Source organism: Hemitrygon akajei, chromosome 7, assembly GCF_048418815.1.
Source record: "Hemitrygon akajei chromosome 7, sHemAka1.3, whole genome shotgun sequence".
In the NCBI taxonomy this organism is placed as follows: domain Eukaryota; kingdom Metazoa; phylum Chordata; class Chondrichthyes; order Myliobatiformes; family Dasyatidae; genus Hemitrygon; species Hemitrygon akajei.
In genome coordinates this window covers 72,640,435-72,662,348 of record NC_133130.1, presented here as the reverse complement: position 1 = coordinate 72,662,348, position 21,914 = coordinate 72,640,435, and the positions used below count along the sequence as shown (strand labels likewise).

Genomic DNA, 21,914 nt, shown 5'->3' with positions numbered 1-21,914 from the left:
TTTGTTAGAGGAATGTTGAAGTAATGGTGCTCCTGCTGCAACCTGGATGGAGATTAATTAGTTCACTGTAGACTGGAATTTCATTCTGCCATTTTTCAGGCTTTATCTTTAAATGTATTTCAAGATTAAGTTTTTAGGTTAGTTATTTGGTGTGATAGTTGCTGTAAATCAAGACTATATGTCACCATATACAAACCTGAGATTTGTTGTCTTGTGGGCATACTCAGTAAATCCAAGAACCATGAAGTGAAATTTGTTGTTTTGTAGCAGCAAAGACAATAAATAACAAAATAGTACAAAAAAGACAAATAATGAGATAGTGCTCGGGGCCAGTTCAGGAATCTAATGGTGAAGGGAAGAAACTTGTTCTCATTTGTTGGGTGTGGGTCTTCAGGCTCCTGGACCATCTCCCTGATGGTAGCAGCAAGAAGAGGGCACGCACTGGATGATGAGGTTCCTTACTGATGGATGCTTCCTTCTTGAGGAATTGCTTCTTGAAAGTATCCTTGATGGTGGGGAGGGTTGTGCCTGTGATGGAGCTGGCTGAGTCTACAACCCTCTGTGTATTGGAGCCTCCATACCAGGCTGTGATGCAACCAGTCAGAATGCTGTCCACCATACTTGCATAGAAATTTGCATGAGACTTTGACAATCTCAAATTCCTAATGAAGTAGAGTCACTGGTGTCCATTCATGATTGCATCGATGTGTTGGACCCAGGATAGATCCTCAGATGCTGACAATCAGGAACTTGAAATTGCTCACCCTTTCTATGGCTGATCCTCTCATTGAGGAGTGGTATGTGTTCTCTGCCTTCCAGAATTGCACAACATTTCCTTGGTCTTGCTGACATTGAATGCAACAGCACTCAACCAGCTGATTTCAAAATAATGTTTAATATCACTGGCATATGTTGCAAAATTTGTTTTGTGGCAGTGGTACAGTGCAATATCTTTTTTTTAAAGTGTGAAAACTAAGTGGTGCAAAAATAGTGAGGTTGTTTTATGGGTTGGTCATTGTCCATTGAGAAAGTTGGCAGAAGGGAAGCTGTTCCTAAAATGGTGTGTGTGTGTCCGTCTCCGTCCATCCTGTACAAACTCATTGATGGCAACATTGAGAAAAGAGCATGTCCTGGATGATGGTCCTAAACGATGGATGCATTGTTCTTTTTTTTTTTGCCATCACCTTCTGAAGATTTCCTCTGCTGGGGAGGCTAGCGCCCATAATGGAGCTGGCTGAGTCTGTAGCCTTCTGCAGCTGTATACAATCCTGTACAGTGGCCCCTCTGTATCAGAGGGTGATGCTACCATTTAGAGTGCTCTTCATGATAAATTTGTAGAAATTTGCTCAAGTCTTCAGTGACAAAACAAATCTCAAACTTCCAATGGGAAAAATAGCTGCTGTTCCTTTTTTGTAATTGCGTATGTAAGCTGGGCCCAGGGTAGGTCTTTAGGGATGTTGTCACCTAGGAATTTGGAAGTGCTCACCTTTTCCCCTGCTGATTTCTCCATGAGGACTGGTGTGTGTTCCCTTTATTTCCCCCCTCCCCTTGAAGTCCACAGTCTATTCCTTGGTCTTATTGATGGTGAGATCAAGGTTATTGTTATGACATCACTCAACCAGCTGATCTGTCTCATTCCTGTCTGCCCCTTCATCACCCTCTGAGGTTTTGCTGTCAGCATTTGTGTCACTGGCAAATTTATTGATGACAGTTGAACTGTGCCTAACCCCACAGCATTGGTGTCGAGAGACCAGAACAGTGGGCTAAGCACTCCTCCTTGAGGTGTGCCAGTGTTGATTGTCAACGAGGAGGAGATGTTATTTCTAATCTGCTCTATGGTCTCCTGGTGAGGAAATCAAGCATTCAGTTGTAGTGGGAGGTACAGAGGCCTAAGTTTTGAAGCTTATTAGAACTGAGGGTATGATGATTTTCAATGCTGAGCTGTAATCAGTAAACAGCAGCCTGATGTAGATATTGCTGTTGTCCGGATGGTCCAAGGCCAAGTGGAGAGCCTGTGAGTAGACCTATTATGGCAATAGGCAAATTGCAGCAGGTCCACGTCATTGACTGGTCATTACCAACCTCTCAAAGCACTTCATCACAGTAGCTGTGAGTGCAACTGGGTGATATTCGTTGAAGCAGTTTACCCTGCTCTTGGCTGCTGGCATGATTTACACCCTTTTGAAGCAAGTGGGAACATCCAGCTGCAGCAATCAGAGGTTGAAGATGTCCTTGAATACTCCCACCAGTTGGTTGGTATAGGTTTTCGGTACTCTACTAGGCACACTGTCGAGGACTGATACTTTGTGATGGTTCATCCTATTGAAAAATATTCTGACATCAGCCTTTCAGACAGATCACGGGGTCACCAGATGTGGCATGATTTGCACAGGTATAAACAGACCAGTCTGACACATGCTTGCTGTTGACTACGTGTTCCAAAGTAGAATGAGGAGGCAGTGATGTATGGCTGCAGTAGGCAATTTAAAGTTCAGAGCAAATTACTTATCAGTGTACATGTGTCACTATATACAACCCTGAAATTGATTTTCTTGCGGGTATATTCAATAAATCCATCATCGAGTAATAACCATAACAGGATCAATGAAAGAAAGAACCAACTTCTTCAACCATTGTGCAAAAGACAATAAATAAACTGTGCAACTGCAAAGAGAAAGAAATGATAAATAAGTAATAAATATCAAGATCAAGAGATGAAGAGCCCTTGAAAATGAGTCCATGGGTTGTGGAAGCAGTTCAGTGATGAAGCAAGTGAAGTTATCCCCTTTGGTGTAAGAGCCTGATGGTTGAGGATTAGCAACTGTTGCTGGACCTGATGGTGTTAGTCCTGGGGCTCCAGTACCACCTTCCTTATAGCAGCGAGAAGGAGGCATGTCCTGGAAGGTGGGGCCTCCTGATGATAGATGCTGTTATCTTGCGACTACATTTTGTATAGATGTGCTCTCTAGTGGGGAAGGCTTTACCCCTGAGTCTGGGCTGTATGCAGTACTTTTTGTAGGATTTTCCATTCAAGGACACTGGTGTTTCCATACCAAGTTGTGATGCAGCCAGTTAATATGCTCTCCAGCACACATCTATAGAAGTTTGTCATAGTTTTAGATGTCATACCAAATCTCTGCAAACCTAAGAAAGTAGAGGTGCTGCAATGCTTTCTTCATAATTGCACTTGTGTGCTGGGCCCAGGACAGGTCCTCTGAATAATAACACTAAGGAATTTAAAGTTGCTGACTCTCTCCACCTCTGATCCTCTGATGAGGACTGACTCATGGATCTGTTTGCCTTCTCCTGAAGTCAATAATCAGCTCCTTGATCTTGCTGACATTGAGTAAGAGGTTATTATTATGGTACCACCCAGCCAAATTTTCAATCTCCCTCCAATATGCTCATTTATCACCTCTTTTGATTAAGTCTATACCAGTGGTGTCATCAGCAAACTTTAATATGGCATTGGAGCTGTGCTTGGCCACATAGTTGTTAGTGTAAAGGGGTAGAGCAGGGGGCTAAGCACACAGCCTTGTGGTGCACCTGTGCTGATGGAGATCATGGAGGAGATGTTGCCAATCTGAACTGACTGGGGTCTACAAGTGAGGGAAGTGAGGATCCATTTGCACAAAGAGGTATTGAGGCCAAGGTCTAGGAACTTGAGTTTAGATTTAAAGGGATGATGATATTGAATGCTGATGTATGCATATTTGTTGTCCAGATGTTCCAGGGTTGAGCAAAGAGCCAATGAGATGGCATCTGCTGTGGACTTCTATTGGGCAAATTGGAATGGAAGCAATATACTTATGCAGGAGTTGATATGTTTCATCATCAACCTCTCAAAATACTTCATCACTGTGGATGTAAGTGTTACTGGACGATAGTCATGAAAGCTCCTTTCTTTATTCTTAGCCACCAGTATAACTTAAGTCTGCTTGAAGCAGGTGGGTATCTCAGTCTGCTGAAGTGAGAGGTTAAGGATCTTGGTGAACACTCCAGCCAGTTGATCAGCACAAGTTTTTTAGTACTTGCTCAGGTACCCTGTCTGGGCTGGATGCTTTTTGTGCGTTTACCCTCATGAAAGCTGCTTGCATGCCAAACTCAGACTGAGATCATAGGATCATTGGGGACTTTGAGACTTTGACATACTTTGGTGATCAAAGTGAGCACAGATGGCACTGAGCTCATCTGGAAGTGAAACCCTGCTGGTGATAGTATTTGAGCCCTGCCACAACTGTTGAGCTTACTTTGTTGATTCAAGTATAATTTGGAATTGTCACTTCGCTTGTGAGATTGCTTTCTGGAGATTGTAACTTTATTGATCACCAGATTTGAATGCTTCTGTCTGGCCCTGTGCGGATTGTGAATCTCATGGTTCATCCAGGGCTTCTGATAGGGGAAGAATCTGATAGATTTTGTGGAGACGCATTCATCTACAACTGTTTTACTAAAGTCTATGACAGCCATGGTGTATTCATTCTGATTCATAGATGAATCCTTGAACACGGTCCTGACAACTGAGTCGAAGTAATCCCATAGCCACTCCTCTGCCTCCTGTGAGCACTTCTTTATTGTCCTAAACTCTTGCTCTTTAGCTTCTGCCTGTATGCAGATAGGAAAAGGACAGTCAAGTGATCTGAATTACCAAAATGCTGTCAGGGCATGAACTGGTAGGCATTCCTTATCATAGTGTAACAGTGGTCTGGTTGTGTTAGGACCTCTGCTGCTACAGGTTGTATGCTAATTATAATTGGGCAGGATTTTCTTCGTGGTTGAAGTCCACGACTACGATTTGAAATGCTTTGGGATGGACCAGAAGTTTGGGGATGACATCATGCAGTATTTCAAGCTCTTGATTATAGATGGCCACTGGTGATGTGTAGACTGCAGTTAGGATTATGGAGAATTCATTAGGTAAATAGAACAGCATTTGATCATTAGGTGTTCAAGGTTGAGGGAACACGAGTTCAACAAAACTGCCACATCGGAGCACGACTGAGAGTCACGCACCTTCACCTTTTGCCTTTTCTGAATCAGCAGCTTAGTCCATTTAGTAAATTGAGAAGCCTTTCAGTCTGACCAATGTATCTGGCATGTTTGGAGAAAGCCATGTCTCCCTGAGACATAGAACACAACAATCGCTCATTTCCCTCCAGTACAGTCATCTTCCCCTCAGGTCTGCAGTTTTGTTTTCCAACAACTACACAGTTGCAAACAAGATGCTGGGTAGAGGGGGCCTCATCCCTTTGCCTTTCAGCCTGGCTTGGAGTCTTCCAGCCTTAGCGATGAACCTCTGACCACTTAAAAGATGTTGTATCTGCTTGGTTTGAAGAAATTCTTAAAGTTGTGAAATCTATGCATCATTAAATTGACCATTAAGTTAATTGCAGCATGTTCAGATCTTTTCTCATGAAACCCCTTTTTACCACGTGTCTCTAGAAACGTGGCTGGTTTGCCCCTTGCTAACAAGCCAATAGACTCAACTCAAAAAACCACCTTTAATCGGGGTTGATATGACTTTGGTCCCACCAGAACTAGAGAGCGGAGATGTTTCGACCACCTGCATCCCAACCTGAGTGAATACTGTGTAAATGCTGCCACTTGCAACTACCCGTCGGCAAGAAATAACATCGTACACGGCATACAATTATCACTAAAGTATATCTACAAATGTCAGCTTTTTCAAACAGTAGGAAAAAGAAAGGGGTGAGAAAAGTAAGAGCCCATTACAGTTAACCCAGTCCAAATGTGCACATAAGTTGGAGCTCATCTTGAAGTTGTCTTTAACTTGCACGCTGGACTCAGTCTGCGTGAAAGCACACACTAGCTTCCGAATGTTGTTTGAAATCCATCATGAACAAATGGGCTCCCTTACAGGGGTATTGGTCCTTCTTTCTTGAAGGCATTCATCTGCACAAAACACCTTCTGCAACAGGGACAGCGCCCTCAATCATCTTCCCTCCTGTCTTCTCCCAGCTTCCACCAAAAGGATCTCAACCCATATCAGTGTCTGTCACAAAAACCTCTTTGTCCAGCATTCTCCAGAAACTGCTCCCAATTCCACCATCCTAATTGGCTGACATAACATTCCCAAACTGAACGACATAACCCATTATCTTTAGCTCAAGCCCAAACATGCTAAAGGCAGAACAGGCTGCTCTTACAGAAATGCTTAAATGAAATATCTATAGCATAACAATAAAAATTGTAGCTAGGGCATACACTCAGGCAGGAGTTGATTACAGCCATAACCAACCTTTTCAGGTACCTCATTATAGTATGTATGAGTGTTACTGGTTGGTGGTGTTGAGATAGCTCATCCTCTTCGGCACCAGTATGATTGCTGTACATTTGAAGCAGGTAGCAACCTTGGGCCACAGCAGTGAGAGCTTGAAGATGTTCTCGAATACTCCAGCTTACTGATCTGCACAGGTTTTCAATACCCAGCCATATCCACTGTCAAGTTTTGCAAGAGAGCAGCCTCTGATGGATGTTCTGTTATTGGCATCCAAGACAGATTGCAGATTGCCAGATGTATGAATGCGCACAAGTGTGGTGTTACTCTCCCCTTCAAAACATAAAAGGTGTTCAGTTCACCGACGAGTTTAACATCACTGCCACTTCTGCCATTGGGTTTCACCTTGTATGAAGTAATAGGGTGTAAACTGCCATAGCTATCATGTATCCGATTGTGTCCCTGACTTTGCGTGGAATTCCCTTCTTGCTCTCGTAATGGCCTTCTATAGGTCGTACCTGGATTTGTAGGATTCTGGATCACTGGTTCTGTATGGCACATATCTGGCCTTCAGCAGACTGAAAATATCCTAGTTCATTGAGAGATTATGGTTTAGGAAACTCTCCTTAAAGCAGCACATTAATACATGCAGATTTTGATGAAGTTGGTGACAACCATTCATTATAATTCCTCCATTTTAAAAGGGGTGTTTCCTTATTAATTGTACTTTGTAACAGTAATGGGTTTAGGCTTCAGCTAACCTCAATTTTCAAGTTAGCATCTGACACATAATTGTAGGTTATCATAATTCAGTCATTAACACAAACATTTATTTCCCCAGGATCTCAATCCCTTTAAATGCTTTGCTCAGTTTCATTGCAGGTCTGATTTACGGCATGCATGGAACATTGCTCTATTTCACTTTTATTCCTTGGCTTTCTTCCCTTCCCCTAAGCTCAATCTTCCTTAAACCACTGCCTACCGGTAATTACACACTCTTCTGCAATCTTGACATGGATATACAGGTTATTTGCACGTGTCTGGTAGTCATCACACAGCTTGCATTTAGTGTCTAGTGTTCTCAATCTCTTTTTTTAAAGAAAATTATTTTCATCGGTTTCTATTTTAATTTTCTGCTTTTGACAAAACTCTTATTTGTTTTGCTGAAATTAAGATTTGTTCTAATGTCATAAAGTTAAATACTTTAGCCTTTTTACCTAATTTTTCATTAGTCTTTTGGAGGTGTACTCTGAACATTGGTTTACTCTTGTTCTACGTTTTGAGTTGTCAGGATAAGTTGGTTAAATTTGTATATGTTATTTTCGTTAATACTCTTTACATTAAATGACCAGTTGATTATAGCAATTAAGCTATTAGACATGCACTCAGTGACCACATTATTAGGTGCAGGAGTGGAACATGTTGTGGTCTTCTGCTGCTGTAGCCCATCCACTTCAACGTTTAATGTGTTTTGCATTCAGAAATGTTCTTTTGCACACCACTGTTGTAGCATGTGGTAATTTGAATTGCTGCTACCTTCCTGTCATCTTGAACCAGTCTAGCCATTCTACTCTGCCCACAGAACTGTCATTCACTGAATTTTTTATTTTGTACCATTCCCTGAAAACTCGAGTCTGTGTGAAAATCCCAGAAGATCAGCAGTTTCTGCGATACTCAAACCACCTGGTCAAGCACCAACAATCATTCCATGGTCAACGTCACTTGGATCACATTTCCTGATGTAGTTACTTTGGAATTTAATATAACTATCTTAATTTGATACACAAAAATGCAATGTCTAGCAATTTTATTAAGGGGTAAAGGTCATTTTACATGTTTGCTGGCATTTTCCAAGTGCCTTGCTATTTACTGAGGCTTTTTGTGTGCAATCCAAACTGGATATACAGATTTTAAAAATATTCAAAAGCTGTTAACTGGAGTCAAGAATTTGTGTTTTTGAAAATAAATTTAATTTTATTAAGTCATTTTAAGCTACTTGGGCAACAAAGTCTTTAGCATAGTGTTAAATTTTAATGTTTCATATTAAATTGAAGCTCTTGAAATGCTAACTTTCAGTAGTTAAAATCCAGAAAGCATTCAGTTTTGCTTTTCTCCTTGTTTCTTGAGCTCTCCTGACATGCTTCCAAATGTGGTCTGGATGTTACAGGCTAATGAATTATGTAGATAAGGTTTGCTTTTCTACTTACGTTGGGTAGGGTGGGGTGAAGTAACCATATCATAACAGGTTGACTTTTGAATATGTGATAAGGGACCACCTACTGTGGTAGTGGAAGCATTTGGAAAGGACTAGAAGCATCATTGTGTGTTAAATCGTGTTATGGTAAAACTCATGTTAATCCAGCATCCAAATTGTTCAGAAATCTTCTTAGTTCAGTATCTGGTTTACTCATTCGTATTGAATGTGAGCTAAAGTGCAGTGGAGTTTCTTCAGCAGCTTTTTGGCTCTTTCAGTCCCTGTGCATTTCAGGACAAAATAGATTCTCTACTCAGACAACACACTCAAACCTTGTAAGATGTTGAATGAATTTCCTCTTACTGCCTCTCCAAAATCCAGCTTGTTTTAAATAGCTATGTGGTAGTGACAATGTAGTATGTTGAATCTCCCAAGACTTTATGCTTATAGGTGATTTTTGGAACTCATATGGTCCCAGAAGCAGCAAAAGTACATCTGTAATGTAAAAAAATAAAAGCATATTTGCACAGTTCTCAAACTAATTTAGACTAATGGCAACTACTGTGTTAATTGGAGACAAAATATTTGAACATTTTTAATAAATGTACCATCCTAGAAATGGGATATTCTCAGCATTCTGGGATGGAAGTAGACCCCATGTTGAAGGGTCATCATTTTTTTTCTTTAGAACTTAATTTTTCCATCATCATTACAGGAATTCAATTATTGTATTATCAAATTGCTGTCATGGAAATTTGTTATGTAGTACAGATTGAGTACATTTATCTGAACAGTTTGGTGCTAGAGGTGTTTTGGATTTTGGAATTTTATGAGATGGCTTGGATTGCCATAATTTCTGACTCTGTATTTCTGATCAGCAAATGTTTTAACAATTTAGTGCTGTGCCTTTTAAATTTCTGCAACCAGTGCTGAATATTCACAATTACCTTTAATTTTCAGTTTGTTATGATAAATCTTTGTTTCATGATCAGCATACTGTTAGGCGCCATATGCTCACTCCACTGATGAATGAACTTTTTCAATACACAATTGATTTTCATATTTTTGTTTTATGCAGTCTTTTTCTATTTTGCATGAGCTTCTATTCATTCCATATGTGAGGTCACTTCTCAGAACTGTGGTGCACAGAGACCTGCGCATTGCCTAGGATCCTTTTCCGTGCCTTATGGAATTTTCCATTGTGACATCATGTCAGCACTCAAAATAAATTTTGGATTTCAGAGGTTTTTGGTTTTTGGAACTTCAGATAAGGGCTACTCAACCTGTATTTGGCTGCCTGTTTCTAAAATTGTACCAGTTTTTACACTTCATGAGTACTCACTGATCGTGCTATTATTAGGACTCCTGGTCTTAAGAAAAGAATATAACTCTTTTGTGTTTTTGCAATTGTGTTTGTAAACTAGAGGATTTAGTTGGTGGGAATGGACAGCCAGTCCTTCAGTTAGATTCTAACTGTACCTCTAAAGTAGCATTTTAATGTATTTGCTCAACTAATAATATCAAAGTACTGGCGAATGCATGTTATCTACTATGCAAACTGCCAGCTCATACCTTGCTCCCTTTCTTGCCCCTTGCTACTCTGTCTTGATGCGGGGTTTTGAACTAAAATATTAACTATCACTTTGGATTTTGAGAATTGTACCTCTATTTGGAATACACTATAATGCCCTACAAACTGTGTAAATTCATAAGTGTAATTTGAAATATCCCTAAAATGAAAATAATTTTTTTTTCCTTGCAGGAACATTTAAACACAAATGATGAAAAAGTTGTGTGAAAATTCAAGACTCTGAAGGAAACCACAACGTGTGTTTAAACCACCTAACTCGTCTAATGTTTTCTCCTGATCAAGAAAATCTTTCTTCATCCACAAAAGCACCCATTAAATATGGTGAAATCATTGTGCTAGGGTAAGCACTTGTTTGTATTTAAGAAGGGTAGGTTGTTGATGAAAGAAACAATGGATTATAGATTCTGCTGCAGATGATTTTGATAGGTGCAATAAATCCTTTTCTGAGTTAGAAAAGGTTTCAAATCTTTAGAAAACCTGCGTAAAATCCACCTCCTTTACTAGGAATTTAACTGCCCAATGTGCAGTCACCTCATTCGGCCCAGCTTACATTTTATGGAGTGCACCTCCATAAAGTATGAAGGATGAGTTCCCTCTGTTAAGTTTTCAAGAAATGCAGGTTGTTGGTGGTTGAAATGAGCTCTTCTGTTTCATGGGAGGTTAGCGTGGACAGCTTTATTCTATTACTAATTCTACTTTGAATCAAGTTTTTGTCAGTTTTAAAAGGTATTGATTGGTGTCTCTTATCCACAATAAGTTAATGCGTTGTTCTATGTATTAAATATTTGATTGAAAGGGAAGACCTTTTAAATAAAACCTGTTTGAGTGATGTTTAAAGACTCTGAAAACTGGAGATAATTTCCTCTTTAATTGACAATTTTGAAAGTAATCCAGCATAAGTAAAAGAGGAAGAAACCTGTGAAGAGGTACAATTTACATATGGATGACCAAATCAACTTAGAAGGTAAAGCAATTGGATGCTGCATTTTATTTTGATTCACATTAAGTTCTGTATAAACTTACAGATCCCATTTTCAACCTATAAATTTCTGTGACATTAACAAAAATAGAGGATCTGATTATTGGAGAGAAATGAGTGATTGTTGTTCCGTACTTGGCTTTCTCCCAACATAACAGATACAACAATCAAACCATATATACAACAATCAAACCAGAAGGCTTCTTGATTTTCTGTGTGGACTGAACTACTGATTCAGAAAAGGTATAAGTGTGTGTTTCATGATAAACTCTCAGTGGTGTTCCACATGTGGCGGTTTTGTCAAACTTGTGTTCTCCCACCCCCAACCATGAACACTAAATGGTCAAATGCCATCCGTTCTTTTCACCTAGGAAGTTCTCCATATCTTGACTGCAATTAACATACCGCCAGAGGTAGACTATAATCAATTGCTTGAGATGCTGAATGATGCCTTCTCCACACAAGAAACAGTTCATCCCAGCACATTTCAGATTGTAGTCAGGGAACAACCAGTCTTGTTTGGAGAAAGCCCTGCTCAATAAGCACCAGAGGTCCCAACATATTAGACTGCTGTTATACGAAGATGAGGAATGCTTACCATTCCACGCCCAATCGACAATTTGGTAAATCAGATCACTTGGATGTCCTTCTGCCTGCATACAGGCAGAGGCTAAAGAGAAAGCTCCGGAGATTAGGATGATAAGGTGGAGGTCGCTTGAGGCAAAAGAGCGTCTACAGGATTGCTTTGAGTCAATGGACTGGGCTGTGTTCAAGGACACATCTGTGGATCGGAATAAATGCACCATGTTTGTCATAGATAGTATTAAAACAATTTAGATGCGAATATCTCCACAAAATCATTCAGTCTTCCCCAATCAGAAGCCCTGAATGAACCATGAGGTTTACAATCTGCTGAAGGCCAGATCAGAGGCATTCAAATCTGGTGACTTAAAAGTTACAGTCTCTGGAAAGCCACCTCACAGGTGAAGTGGCAATTCTGGACTGAATGAATCAATGAAGGATGCTCAGCAGTTGTGGCAGGGCTCAAATACTATCACCAGCAGGGCTTTGCTTCCATTTGAGCTAATGGCTTCTGTACTCAGTTTGACCATCAAAACATGGAGAACCATCACAAACTAGTGAAGTCCCTGATAATCCTATGATTTCAATCTCTGAGGCTGATGTACAAGCAGCCTTCACAAAAAGCATCCAACCTAGACAGGGTACCTGGCCAAGTACTAAAGACCTGTGTTGATCAACTGGCTAGAGTGTTCACTGAGATCTTTCAACCACTTGCTTCGGTAGTCTGAGATACTCACCCGCTTCAAGATGGCTACAGTTATAGTGTTGTCCAAGAAGAACATGGTGACTATCATTCAATAGCACGTGTATCCACAGTGATGACTTGTTTTGAGAGGTTGGTGATGTAATGTATCAACTTCTGCATGAAGTGATGTAGGTCAGCTCCAATTTGTCTGCCAGAGTAACAGGTCCACAGTAGGTTCATCTCATGGCTCCTCACTCAACCCTGAAACATCTGGACAATGAAGATACATACATCGTGGTGCTTTTTGTTGACTGCAGCTCAGCATTCAATACCATCATCCCTCAAAACTAATCAATAAGCTCCAAGACCTTGACCTCGGTACCTCCTTCTGCAGTTGGATTCTAGATATCCTCTTGCAAACTCAGTTCAGTTTGGCAACCACAAGAGCCCCCTGCTCTATTCCCTTTACACTTATACCTGTGTGACTAAGTGAAGCTCCAATTCCATATTCAAGTTTGCTGACAACTCGACTGTTGTAGGCTGAAGCAAAGGTGGTGATAAATCAGTACATAGAATGGAGTATGAAAATCTGGATGATTGGTTCCATAACAATAAGCTCTTAGCAAGACCAAGGAGCTGGTTATTGACCTCAGGAGAAAGAAACCGTAGGCCCATGAGCCAGTCCTCATTGGAGGAACAAAGGTAGAGAGAATCAGCAACTTTAAATTCTTTGGTGTTATTATTTCAGAGGACTTATCCTGGGCCTAGCACACAACTGCAATTATGAAGAAAGCATGGTAGTGCCCCTACTTTAAGAGTTCCTCTTGACATCTAAGAATTTGACAAGCTTCTAAAGATGTATCATGTATATTGACTGACTGCATCACAACCTGGTATGGAAACATCAATGCCCTTGAACAGAATCCTACAACAACTAGTGGATATGGCCCAGTCCATCATTGGTAAAGCCCTCCCCACCATTGAGGGCATCTACAGGAATCGCTATTGCAGGAAAACAGCATTCATCATCAGGGACCTCCACCATATAGCCCATGCTCTCTTCTCATGCTGCCATCAGGAAGAAGGTATTGGAGCCTCGGGACTGGCACCACCATTTTCAAGAACAGTTATTACTCCTCAACCATCAGGCTCTTGTCCCATCATTGAAATGTTCCCACACCCAATGGACTCACTTTCAAGGATTCTCCATCTCATGTTCTTGTTATTTATTGCTTATGTGTTGTTATTTCTTTTTTGTATTTGCAGTTTGTTGTATTTTGTACACTGGTTGAATGCTTGAGTTGGTACTGTCTTTCATTGACTCTATTATGGTTATTATTCTGCGGTTTTGTTGAGTATACCCATAAATTGATTCTCAGGGTTATATATGGTGGATAATAAATTTACTTCGAAGTTTACTGACAACAATGAGACTTGTAGGATAGGAATTTGTGAAGATGAAATACAGGTTTCTTTATGGAGAGAAGTGTAGAAATTATTGTTTATACCCCCAGCACATCATGCTTTCCCATCATATCACCAGCCAACATTGATGAATTTGTTGGAGTTTAAATTTTGCTAGTCAGAAACTTCAGACATTTTGGATGTCAGAATCTCTGATATTAACAAGCCTATGTGTCCCATAATCAAGCGAATACTTTCACTACTCTGTGTGTTTAAATGTCATTCCAGGAATTTAGAAGTGCTGGTTTTCACGAATGTATCCTGAATTTTTGAATGTATATTTCTCCCATTTTTTTTCTTGCTTTACCAACAAATTTCTGATATCTTCATACCAGAATGTAGTTTTTTGTCTCAATTCTCTGTTAATAAATTATCTCCTTGTGCTATGAATCCTTTGTCGCCTTGCCTGTTGATGTGTTTAAGTGAATGCCTCTCAAATATAGAAATTGTATCTAATGTTGCCACCACAAGCAGCTTTTTCATTTTAGCAGCCCCCCCCCCACCCCGATTCCCTTTTAAATCTTTCTCTCTTCTTAAAGCTGTCTTGTTTTTGATACCACTATCATTTTCTTCAGTTTTGGTGGAGGGCTTTTGCATCTGGAGTTATAAATGGAAGACCTCTAATGGAGACTTCCTTTAATGTGAATGCACAAACAATGCAACTGTACTGGATGGACATCGTAAGTGATCTTTAGACTGTTAAATATCCTTCTGTGGAACTGAAGTGCTGCTGGGTTGAATGATTTTGTACTTGAATACAGTTGATGGTGGTAACCACAATTCCTCTTGATGACCTCCCTTGACCTCATGCGATCATTCCTGGAGGTCTACATGTATTTAGACATGTATTATTTAATAGTTTTTCTAAGCTTGCTTGCAAAATATCTAAGTTTACACATGGAGATCTGTTCTAATCATAGTAAAGCATAGTTTGGCATGAGTGTCTTGCAATTGGAGTGTAATGTGTTAAAGTTTCAGGGCAAGTTTTGATTATTTCACATTTTATTTACAGTTGATTTTCTATTCTATAAGGTACAATGGATCTCTGCCAAATGGAGACAGAGGACGAAGAAAAAGCAGATTTGCTTTATTCAAAAGACCAAAACCAAATGGGGTGAAACCGAGCACAGTGCACGTCACCTGTACACCTCAAGCAGAGAAAGTACGTCTTCAAAGTTGTAATTTCTAGTTAATAATTAACATGTCATTTTCTTCAACTATGAAGTTTACTTTAGAGGCTTTATACAGAAGGCAAAGTAAGTGGACAAGATCAAGAATATGAACTTTTATTTTGAGCTTAGTTTTTATCTGTTGGAGTTTGACTTAAGATGTGTGAGAGAAGGAGAGACATAGCTATTTATGTTAAGAAATTAAACAGCTTGCCACTTTGGAGGGGGCAAACCAAAATGTTGATGGAACACAATGAGTCAGGCAGCATCTGAGAAGGAAATAGACAGGTCCGTGTTTCATGTTGAGACGCTTCTGAGCTTGCTTTATGTTCACTTGCTGCTTGGAAGCTGTGGGCAGAAGGTGATAAGAGTGCAATTTAAGTAATTATTTACGAAAGAACTTTTGGATGGTTTTTTGCATTCTAGAACGTCCCTGAATGCTAATAGTAAAGGATGATAATGATGTGATTTTAATCACATCTGGGTACTTGGAAGTCAAAGCTAACTATGGCTACATCCACACTAGACCAGATAATTTTGAAAATGCTGTTTTTTTAAAAAAAAAATTTATTAGTTTTTCAAAACATTTTACAAAATTAAAAACCCCAAATCCCAATGAGGAGCATTAATACAGTGCAAGATTAAGCATACAATAACAATATGTTACAAAAGAAGAGAATTTAACAAAAAAGCACCTAAATTAAAGACAAGTGAGCTTAGTGTCCTCCTCAAGCCCCACAACACAAGAAAAAAACAACAACAACTCCAGACCAACCACCACACAGTATAAAGAGTATAAGTCCGGACAGTCAAACTCCCAGACTGTGAATACACTTAGCAACAGAGGATAATAATGCCTACTACCAGGGAAAAAAAAGGGAGCTGAAAGCAAGGGACCGAAAAGAAGAGAAAAAAGAAGAAAAAAAACCCTAGTCAAGAGGAAGGTTATGAAAGTACTCGATAAAAGGTCCCCAGACCTTATGGAACTTTAGATCCGAATTAAGAACTGAATAATGAATTTTTTCGAGGTCCAAGCAGGCCATAATGTCGTTAAGCCATTGCGCATGAGTGGGCGGTGCAACATCTCTCCATCTAAGGAGGATCAAGCGTCTCGCCAGGAGAGAGGCAAAGGATAGTATTCGGCATTTGGTCGGACCCAGACATAAATCTGTCTCGCCCCAAAAACCGAACAGAGCAATTAAGGGGTTAGGTTCTAGGTGCTGATTCAGAATACCCAATAATGTAGTGAAGACATCTTTCCAGAATTTCTCCAAGCTAGGACAGAACCAGTACATATGGATGAGAGAGGCCACGCCCCTCTTGCATTTATCACAGAGCGGACTAATGCCAGGGTAGAATCGAGATAGTTTAGATTTAGATATATGGGCTCTATGAACAATCTTAAACTGTAAGAGGCAATGGCGAGCACAAAGGGAGGTTGAGTTAACCGATTTGAGAACTGAGTCCCAGCTCTCCTCGGATAAGGAGATATTTAAATCCTGCTCCCAGGCCATTTTAATTTTATCCACAGGGGCCCGTCGTAAGGCTGCTAGTTTATCTCGGATAATTGAAATTAAACCTTTACCTAGTGGATTAATGGAAAGAAATAGGTCCATAGCATTTTTCGCAGGCATTTCAGGAAAGTTAGGAATTAAAGGAGCAGTAAAGTGTCGGATTTGGAGATATCTGAAAAAGTGAGCGTTAGGCAGGTTGAACTTAACGGAGAGCTGCTGAAAAGAAGCGAAGCGATTATCAATGAAGAGATCTTCAAAATGTCTAATGCCCTCCCTGTACCAAACATGGAATGCTGAATCGTACGTAGTAGGTAAAAAAAAGGTGATTATGTGCGACGGGGCTAGAAACGGAAAACCCCTGGAAACCATAGCATTTCCTGAACTGAGCCCATATACGCAAAGTGTGTCTAACCAGAGGATTAGCTATTGATCTGGGCAGACTGCTAGGGAGTGCAGAGCCAAGAAGTGTAGATATAGATAATTCTTTAGTGGAGCTCAACTCCATTGCCACCCAGTTAGGGCACTCGGGTTGACCGTGGAAGAAAGACCAGAAGGCAGCACAACGTATATTAGCTGCCCAGTAATATAAGCGAAAGTTAGGTAAAGCCATGCTACCCTCTTTTTTAGATTTTTGGAGGTGGATTTTATTAATTCTAGAGCTCTTATTCTGCCACAGATATGACAAAATAATAGAGTCTAAGGAATCAAAAAAAAGATTTAGGAATAAAAATTGGGATAGATTGAAATAAGTATAAAAATTTGGGGAGAACATACATTTTAACAACATTAATACAACCTACCAAGGACATAGATAGAGGTGACCATTGTACCAGACTCTGTTTTATAGCATATGAAAGATTGACAAAGTTTTCACGAAAGAGATCTTTAAACTTCCTTGTGACTGTAATTCCAAGATAAGTAAATTGATTATGGACTACTTTAAAAGGGAGATCACGAAATATTAGTTCTTGAGCTTCTTTATTAATTGGGAAAAGTTCACTCTTATGTAAGTTGAGTTTATAGCCAGAGATCTGGCTAAACTGGTCAAGAAGTGAAAACATTAGAGGTAAGGATGTAGACGGATTTGAGAGGAAGAGTAATAAGTCATCAGCATAGAGAGAAACTTTATCCTCAACACCCCCTCTTCAAATCCCGGTCAATTCAGGACAATTTCGAAATGCTATCGCCAGAGGTTCTATAGCCAAATCAAAGAGAAAGGGACTTAAGGGGCATCCCTGACAGGTGCCACGTTTGAGATTAAATACTTGGGATTTCTGAAAATTAGTTAGATCAGAAGCAGTAGGACACAGGTACAGCAATTGGATCCAAGAGATGAAACTTTGGCCGAGGTCAAATTTTTCTAAGACTGCGAAAAGGTAGTTCCACTCTATACGATCAAATGCTTTCTCCGCATCAAGGGAGATAACACATTCAGGAGTCCCAGTTGGAACTGAGTATAAAATATTAAATAGATGCCGAATGTTTAAAAAAAGGGAGACGTTTTTTAATAAAGCCTGTTTGGTCATCAGAGATAATGGAGGGAATAACGGTTTCTAATCTATGGGCCAACACTTTAGCTAAGATCTTTACATCAACATTGAGCAGAGAGATCGGCCTGTACGAGGAACGCTCTGTTGGGTCTTTCACCTTTTTTAAAAGAAGAATAATAGATGCCTCATTGAAAGAGGGTGGCAATTTGCCGTAATTAAACGAGTCAGATAATACTGAAAGTAACTGAGGAGAAAGAAGTGAAGAGAATGATTTATAAAATTCCACAGGGAACCCATCAGTTCCAGGAGATTTCTCTGAGGACAGTGCAGAAATTGCAAAAGATATTTCTTCTGGTGATATAGGCGCATTGAGTTTGGCTTTGAAATCAGATGAAAGTGAGGGGATATTCAGATTCTGTAAAAATTGATCCACAGAGATATTGTCATTCAGAGATTCAGAGGAATAAAGCCGAGAATAAAAATTTTAAATTGCGTCATTAATTTCTAAATGATCCGATGTAAAGTCTCCATTCTCCTTCCAGATCTTTGTAATATGTTGTTTGGCTTTGGAACGCCTCAGCTGATTGGCTAGGAATTTACCAGACTTATCCCCATGAATGTAAAAGCGGCTCTTGCTTTCGAGAAGTTGGCGTTCGACAGGTTGAGTGGACAGAAGGTTAAATTTAGTTTGGAGTTCAACGCGCTTCTTGTATAATTCAGGGTTCTTAGATTGGGCATATATTTGATCCAAATCTTTAATCTGGTTAATGAGGTCTGCTCGATCTGCACGGGATCTTCTATTGAGATTTGCTGTGTAAGAGATTATTTGACCCCTCAGATATGCTTTCATGGCATCCCAGACAATCTGGGATGGCACTTCAGGTGATGTATTAGTGTTAAAATAAAATGTTATCTGGTCCTTAATAAATTTTACGAAATCATCATCCGATAATAAAGTTGAATCTAACCGCCAGTGTTTGTTCCTCTGAGGGAGACCAGGAAAGTTCAGAGAGAGGGTAATTGGGGCATGATCAGAAAACAGTATACTCTGATAGTCACAAGAGTGGGCAAATGGGATAAGTTGGTTATCGAGTAAGAAATAGTCAATTCTAGTGAAGGTATGGTGAACATGTGAGAAAAAAGAATAATCTCTCTCTGTAGGATGGAGGAAACGCCATATATCAGAGATACCAAAATTAGAGAGAAACGATTGAATAGCTAAGGCAGATTTAGTAGGTGATCTGGTAACAGAGGACGATCGGTCCAGTTTAGGATCCAACCAACAGTTGAAGTCACCACCCAGTATAAGAGAGTATGAGTTTAAGTCTGGTAGTGAGGAAAAAAACCGTTCAAAAAAGTTAACATCATCAAAGTTGGGGGCATACAGGTTTGCTAGTGCAACTTTAGTGTTATATAGTTTACCTGAAACAATAATAAAACGACCATTTGTATCAGATATTTTATTATGGAGTTCAAAAGGAATATTTGAGTTAATAAGAATGGAAACTCCCCTTGCTTTAGCAGCAAAGGATGAATGAAAATGCTGACCCGCCCACTTTGACAGAAGCCGGGAGTTATCAAAACAACGAATATGAGTTTCTTGGAGGAAAGCAATGTCAGCTTTGAGTTGTTTAATATGTGAGAATACCTTCCTCCTTTTAACAGGGTTGTTCAATCCCTTTACATTCCAGCTCACGAATTTAAGTGCACTAGCCATTATCAATTACTAATGCATAAAAGGCAGCAGGCATATAAAAAGTCAAGCAGTACAATAGCAGTCTGGGAGCAGAGATGTAAACATAGATTCGTAAGGTCAAAATATAAACATGTCCTAAGCAATAAAGAGATGTTGGAACTGGAAAACCCACCCCACCTGCACAACCCAAAACTAGACGGCTACCAAAACAAGTAGCTAGCTCTACCAAAAAAATTAACCCAAATACAACTTCCAGATCTGTGTCATTAACAACAGTTCCGTATAAATACTATAGCAAATAATAACTAGTTTATGCACTAAAATGCTGGTTTCACGTAAAAACGATAGGCGTCCACACTATGCGTTTTTAAAAATATCTCTGTCCACATTGAAACGGAGATTTCGGCGAATCTCCACCTATTGCGTATGCACAGGACACATCTACCGAAAACAAACGACATTTTTGGAGTTGAATCTCGCCGTGAAAGTGCGTGTTTGTTCAGATACAGACTAGAAAAACTTAAACAACGGGCAGCTGTTGGCTCTTGCGCAGGAGGACTTAAAACTAAAAAAAACAAATACTGAAGCGTATGGAGGCAACCGACAGGGAGCTCATGGGCAGTATGACCCAGCTGACGACGAACATTGAAAAGCTGACTAACTCTGTTGCATTAATAAAGCCCCTTGTTAAATGTATAAAACATGTCTGCATCAGTATTATCTTGTATTTCCATACAATGTTACATTAGGCTGTTGCACATCTATTGTCAGAGAAGTACTTGCATAAATAGGTAAACCACCTTCATACGAGCAAGGACAGAAAACAGGGCAAAGTGAGTATACATATTTATTCAGTAAGTTATGGGTCAAAGTATTTGGTGAGTACATTTCTAACTCTTCTGGATTCAGTCTTGTTGCCGTCTGTTCTGAAATTGTTAGGTTGTGTTCAAGAAAACAATGAAATGGCGCACTGCCGTCTGACAGCATTTTCAAATTTCTCTGGTTACCCCGTCCACACTGATCTGCCCAAGCAGCATTTTCAAAATTACACACCTTGGAAAGCGTTTCTGAAAAGCTCCAGTTTTGGGAGATGAAAACGTCGTTTCAGTGTGGACGGAGGGTAAAAACAAAGAGAAAAGGCTTCGGTTATGGATTTATCTGGTGTATTGTGGATGTAGCCTATGTTTTGGAATCAAGCAAAGCATTAAGGAGCTGGAGCTGAAACTAGATGAACTGTGGATCTTTCAGGATGCTGCGAGGGTAGTAGATAGGACATATGGAGAGGTAATTACACTCGAGGTGTAGGACATAAGAATCTTTGTGACAGTCAGGAAGGGGAAAAGAGTTTTTTTTTAAATAAAAAAAAATGCAGAGTATCCCTGTGGCTGCCTCCATCAACAAATGTACCTCTGCAGGTACTGTCTGGCACTGTGACTCAGAAGGAGTAGAAGAGGCAAGTTGTGGCAATTGGGCTTCGTTAATTTGGGGAATAGAAAGGAGGTTCTATGGATGAGAATGAGATTCCCGGATGCTATGTTGCCTTCCAGATGCCATGGTCTGGGACATCTCGGATCAAGTCCTCAGCATTCTTAAGTGGGAGGGTGAGCAGCCAGAGGTCATGGTCCAAGTAGGCAGCAAGTCAAGTCAAGCCACTTTTTATTGTCATTTCGACCATAACTGCTGGAATAGTACACAGTAAAAATGAGACAACGTTTTTCAGGACCATGGTGCTACATGAAACAGTACAAAAACTACACTGAACTAAGTGAAAACAACACAGAAAAAAACTACACTAGACTACAGACCTACTCAGGACTGCATAAAGTGTACAAAACAGTGTAGGCATTACAATAAATAATAAACAAGACAATAGGCACAGTAGAGGGCAGTAAGTTGGTGTCAGTCCAGTCTCTGGATATTGAGGAATATGATAGCTTGGGGGAAGAAACTGTTACATAGTCTGGTCATGAGAGCCCGAATGCTCCGGTGCCTTTTCCCAGATGGCAGGAGGGAGAAGAGTTTGTATGAGGGGTGCATGGGGTCTTTCTTAATGCTGTTTGCCTTGCGGATGCAGCGTGTGGTGTAAATGTCTGTAATGGCAGGAAGAGGATCCCGATGATCTTCTCAGCTGACCTCACTATCTGCTGCAGGGTCTTACGATCCAAGATCGTGCAAGTTCCATACTAGGCAGTGATGCAGCTGCTCAGGATGCTCTCAATACAACCCCTGTAGAATGTGATGAGGATGGGAGATGGACTTTCCTCAGCCTTCACAGAAAGTAGAGACGCAGCTGAGCTTTCTTTGCTATGGAG

At 40.1% G+C, this 21,914-nt stretch overlaps 1 protein-coding gene across 3 annotated transcripts in view; it reads left to right on the top strand.

Annotated features, from left to right (window-relative positions):
• LOC140730566 (E3 ubiquitin-protein ligase pellino homolog 1) overlaps positions 1 to 21,914 on the top strand; it is a 64,786-nt gene that overhangs the window by 15,164 nt on the left and 27,708 nt on the right. For 2 of the 3 annotated variants that reach the window (XM_073051218.1, XM_073051217.1), the window contains exons 2-3: positions 10,195 to 10,363; positions 14,766 to 14,895. In XM_073051218.1, the coding sequence (XP_072907319.1) occupies positions 10,287 to 10,363; positions 14,766 to 14,895 (207 nt within the window). In that variant the 5' untranslated portion in view covers positions 10,195 to 10,286. Of the gene's footprint in view, positions 1 to 3,728; positions 3,867 to 10,194; positions 10,364 to 14,765; positions 14,896 to 21,914 lie in introns of those variants that run through there. The other variant, XM_073051219.1, reaches the window with a different exon arrangement.